At 46.6% G+C, this 5,000-nt stretch overlaps 1 protein-coding gene across 2 annotated transcripts in view; it reads left to right on the forward strand.

Moving 5' to 3' along the window:
- Positions 1–5,000, forward strand: part of LOC115252801 (relaxin receptor 2-like) — an 11,602-nt gene that overhangs the window by 6,074 nt on the left and 528 nt on the right. For both annotated transcript variants that reach the window (XM_029848980.1, XM_029848981.1), the window contains 13 exons: positions 248–319; positions 437–511; positions 602–673; positions 783–854; positions 1,316–1,390; positions 1,684–1,755; positions 1,846–1,917; positions 1,990–2,219; positions 2,376–2,521; positions 2,801–2,896; positions 3,280–3,448; positions 3,570–3,788; positions 3,922–5,000. The exon at positions 3,922–5,000 is cut by the window's right edge and continues 528 nt beyond it. In XM_029848980.1, the coding sequence (XP_029704840.1) occupies positions 248–319; positions 437–511; positions 602–673; positions 783–854; positions 1,316–1,390; positions 1,684–1,755; positions 1,846–1,917; positions 1,990–2,219; positions 2,376–2,521; positions 2,801–2,896; positions 3,280–3,448; positions 3,570–3,788; positions 3,922–4,187 (1,636 nt within the window). In that variant the 3' untranslated portion in view covers positions 4,188–5,000. The remainder of the gene's footprint in view (positions 1–247; positions 320–436; positions 512–601; positions 674–782; positions 855–1,315; positions 1,391–1,683; positions 1,756–1,845; positions 1,918–1,989; positions 2,220–2,375; positions 2,522–2,800; positions 2,897–3,279; positions 3,449–3,569; positions 3,789–3,921) is intronic.

The raw sequence follows: 5,000 nt of genomic DNA on the forward strand, positions 1-5,000 counted from the left end.
CACACACACACACTCACACACCCTCACATACACACCCTCTCACACACACACACACACACTTTGTATTTCTAAATGTTGGTCTGTGATCTCTAAGGTCCAGATTGTGTCACAGAAATGTTCTTTTCTCATCATCACAACCCTCAGATGTTGGAGGAAACAGCTCTTCCATAAGCTCCAAATATATGTTGAGATCTTTTTGAGCGTCTAGTTTAGTAAAACTGTTCTGATTTCTTCCTTTCTGTGCCAGCGTGTTGGACCACAACCCTCTGAGGATTCTGTCCCAGGACACTTTCATTGGGCTCCAGTCTCTGAAATATCTGTGAGTCAAGTTGTGTTCTGTTATATATATATATACTGTATATATATATATATATATATATACAGTATATATATATATATATTCTGATGGTCTCCACACCTGGTGTGTGTTCCTCAGGTCCCTGGTGGACACCTCCCTGCAGCAGCTTCCTCATCACAGCTTCTGTCAGCACATGCCGGGCCTGGACTGGCTGTGAGTCTGCTCTGGACGGACCTGTGGGGGGGCTGCTTCACACTAATCTGTGTAAATATTTCCCACTTTCCGCCCTCTTTTTTCCCTCAGAGATCTCGAAGGGAACCAAATCCAAACTCTCAACTACTCGATTTTGAAGACGTGCGGCGAGCTTGAAGCTCTGTAAGCGTTCTTTCATCTTTCATCTTTCACCCTGTGCTTCAAAGCAACATATTTATTTGACCCCCCCTCAACACCAATTCACAGACTGTTTTGGATCTCCTGTCTTCAGATTACTGATGGACAACAGGATCCAGCGAATTCCCGACAACACTTTCCACTCCCTCTGGAAACTGGCTGAACTGTGAGTAAGAGCCAGTGATGCTTCTGATCTCTAGTCCTGATAATCAGATGGTTACTAGTACCCAGCAATAAGTAACAAATCAGACAAGTGATGAAAGGCTTGGGCAGGGAGAGACGACCCGTTCTCAGGTCCTGTCAGTGACATCAAGGGAAGCGTGGAGGTCCGTTTGGTGTCCATCTGAGATAAGGGTTCCACGCTCCGCTCGTGTCTGAAGCTGCTTATTTTGTGCGACCCCTTCTTAGAACTGGCAACCGTGTGTCGATTGTCCCTCATCGTAGAAAAAGGTGCTCAAAACTTGGCGGAGTATCAAATATCCAGAACACGTAGAGACAGAGGACATTACAGACAAGGCACACTCTCCATACACCATCTGCTGTCTCTTCCTGCCCCCCCCAGCTGGGGTAAATGTGAAATGTCTGCTCAGTCTTTACATCCACGCTTTCCTCTTTTCTGCTGTTCAGGAATCTGTCCAGCAACCGGATAAAGGAGCTGCCAAGAAGCACCTTTCAAACCCTCTCCAAGTCGCTGCTCAAGCTGTGAGTGAAGGAAAGGTGCAAGTGTGGTGTTTCTTGTGCTGAAACCTTGGACTCCAGCAGATTTCGGCATTTTTCCGGGTCTCTGGAGCCCGTCCGGTGCAGAGATGCAATCATCAGAGGGAGGCGGCGATTATGTTTTCATAATTCATGCTGAGCTCATTCCACCTTCCAGGGGAAGCACAACTCTCCAGCCACAAACCTTCTTTGGCAGAAGAAACGAATCAAGTGTTCCATCAAGGGGAGGGGGGTCATGTGACACAAGTATGGATTCTTCTGTTTGTTTCTTTCTGCAGGAACATCTCATACAACCCTCTTCTCCGCATTCACCCCGGCCACTTCGACCACCTGATTCAGCTGCAATCTCTGTGAGGATCCTGATGCACACACGTTTAATTCATTTACAATTAATTTAATTTCTAAATGAGTCTCGCTCTGATGGTCTCTCCTCCCTGCAGGGCTCTGGAGGGGATAGAAATCCCTGAAATTGAAACAAAGATGTTCCTGCCCATGAAGAACCTCTCCCACATGTATGCACACCTTTGAGGAGTACCTGGCACGTGTCGTTCCACCACCGTCTTCTTCCTCTGTTCTTCTTCCAGCTATTTCAAGACATTCCAGTACTGCTCTTACGCGCCCCACGTCCGTTCCTGTAAGCCCAATACGGATGGGATTTCTTCCTTTGAGGACCTGTTGGCTAACGTGGTGCTGCGAGTGTCCGTCTGGGTCATTGCCTTCATCACGTGCTTTGGTAACCTCCTGGTCATCGGCATGAGGTCACTGATCCGAGCGGAGAACAACCAGCATGCTGCTTGCATCAAAGTCCTGTGCTGTGAGTGACACTCTCCCTCAGGGTTCCGGTTCGGGTTCGGGAATAAAAGAGGTAGATGCAGGCCGGGAGGATTAAAGCCGGACTTGCATCCGTACCCAGAATGCTGGGATGGATGGTTTAGCTGTTCAAAATGTCGGCTCCTCTGTTTTCGTGCAGGTGCAGACTGCCTCATGGGGGTCTACCTTTTCTTCCTTGGAGTTTCTGATGTGAAATTCCGAGGAGAGTACAACCGAAACGCCCTGCTCTGGATGGAGAGTGTGGAGTGTCGAACCATCGGATTCCTGGCCATGCTGTCCTCAGAAGTAATTTAAGGGAGTACATGTGTCTCAACAGGAGCAGAAGGCACCACTCAGACGTTTCTGCTGCACTGCCTGTAGCTCATGAATCACAATGAAACAGCAACTCTGTGAAATCTAGTTTAAGGGTGAAATAGCCTGTTTGTGCTTTTGGTTCCATGAGGATGAGGATGAGGATGATAGGAGGTTTTGCCTTGGTTGGGTTGTTTTCCGTACGTTTTGTAATGATGGAAGCCTTCCAGTTGACAGTGATTCTCTACTCTTTTCCCCAAACAAAAACCCCAGGTGTCTGTTCTGCTCCTGACCTACCTGACCTTGGAGAAGTTCCTCGTCATTGTGTTTCCCTTCAGCAATTTGCGCCCCAGCAAACCTCTGACTGGGGTACTTGCCCCACATCTTACAAATAAATAGCATCATCCGATCACTTATCTTGCTTATTAAATGGCCATGTGGTGTAAAATGTTGAAGCTGACCCTCACACTATGGTATTCTATTCTATAGATTCTATAGATTCTCTTTACAGCTGGAAAAAAGCTTGCCCGTGTTGCATCTGGCATCTGTTTGATGACTGACTTTCTTTGTTAGCGTTAAAAGTCTGGCAGCTACATTATAGATCACACTCACGACACTGCTGAGGTGCAGTGAGAGATGGAGAGAGGCTGAATGAATACTGACGTCAGCAGGTGGCGACAGGAGGTGGCGGAATTCCATCTCCATCAGCAGAACTCTGCTGACTATGTGTCTCTTTGACACCCCCCCACAAGGTGGTCCTGGCCTCCATCTGGCTACTAGGCGTCGTGATTGCGGCCGTGCCCCTAATGAACGAGGATGTGTTTGGGAACTATTATGGACGTAATGGGGTCTGCTTTCCCCTTCACTCTGACAGGCAGGAGAAACCTACTGCCAAAGGATATTCCACAGGCATTTTCCTGGGTAAATTCCAAAGCAAACTCCCCCAACAGCTCATTTCCTTGCTATTGATGTTGCCATTATTGCACACAAACACAAACTGTGTGTTTGAGTTCAATCTACTTAACAGCATGTGTCTCTTTAGGTCTGAACCTGGTGGCATTCCTGATCATCGTCTTCTCCTACTCCAGCATGTTCTACTCCATCTATAAGACCGGGATTAATGCGACGGATGTGAGGAGCAGGCTGCACAGAGATGTGGCTGTGGCCAATCGCTTTTTCTTCATAGTGTTCTCTGATGCCCTCTGCTGGATTCCCATATTTTTAGTGAAGATCCTGTCCCTCCTGGAGGTGGAGATACCAGGTAGGGCATCTCTGGTCTGTGTGTTAATGTTTTAAATGACAGAGTTAATAATGGAGCAGTGATGTGGTTTTCTGAACTCCTAATTTATGGAACAGGATGAATAAAAAAGGACAACTCTCCTTCTTTACTGTAGACACCATCTCCAGCTGGGTAGTCATCTTCATCCTTCCCATCAACAGTGCCTTGAACCCCATACTCTACACCTTGACCACAAGCTTTTTCAGAGAGCAGGTGGAGGTCTCACTCTGCCGTTGGCAGAGACGACACATGTTGAAGAAAGACCACAAAAGCCTCACCTCGTCCACCATCCTCATGGAGACCCCACAGATTTCCTGCTACCATCTCTCGTCCTACCTCCAGCGCGTATCACTGAAAGATGCAGATCCCCGCTATGCCTGAAGGGGGCAGGAACCTTTTCTGGACTAAACTGACTGGTGGCTGAGGACTGGTTACTAGTTAAATCTACAAGTGTGGTAGTTAGGGTTAGGGTTAGTGACAATGACCGAGCTGTTTCATCATGGCTTTGCAGGACACGTGCAGCACTTTCTCTTTGACTGTAGCCTTGGCACAGCCGTGAGAAGCAACCTTACCTAGTTTTACCTATAGCTATAGCTTTGACAGTGTTGGATGTACAGTAACTGCAGCCAAGGCAACATTCCACCAGTGTCACAAATTAGCCTTTAAACCAAAAGTCCACAATAGAAGCATTACGTTCAATTACCTGCTAAAATGAGTTTTGGATTTAGAAATGTGGATGGCTCCATCTTCCTCTTGGTTAGGGTGTAAATGCCCAAAATGCTGCTCCCAGTTATGATCTAATGACGCTGGTGTGGAACTGGAGGGTCTGCTGGGAGACTAATGTTTGTTAAAGTGACGCTATAATGATGGTTTAATATTATTGTTTGATCAAAGTTGTTGATTATCTGCATGTGCAACAGGATCGCATCCTCCAGGTCCAGTGATCATCCTTATAGTAAATGCTACATCAGCATGTCTGAGCTCAATATTCCTGCAGAAAAAGACTCATTGCACTGAAACAGGCAGCAGCTTCCTGCCTTCCTTGGCTCCAAGTGTCTGACACGGTCTATAAATGTTTAAAGAAGTAGGTCAGGTTGATGGTGCTAAGGAAGAATATTTTAAAAAAATATTTTCTTCAGGAAGTTTAAATTGACTTCATTCAATCAATACTGTTCAAGCCATTTCTGTTATTTT

This window comes from Takifugu rubripes, chromosome 15, assembly GCF_901000725.2.
Source record: "Takifugu rubripes chromosome 15, fTakRub1.2, whole genome shotgun sequence".
Taxonomy (NCBI): Eukaryota; Metazoa; Chordata; class Actinopteri; order Tetraodontiformes; family Tetraodontidae; genus Takifugu; species Takifugu rubripes.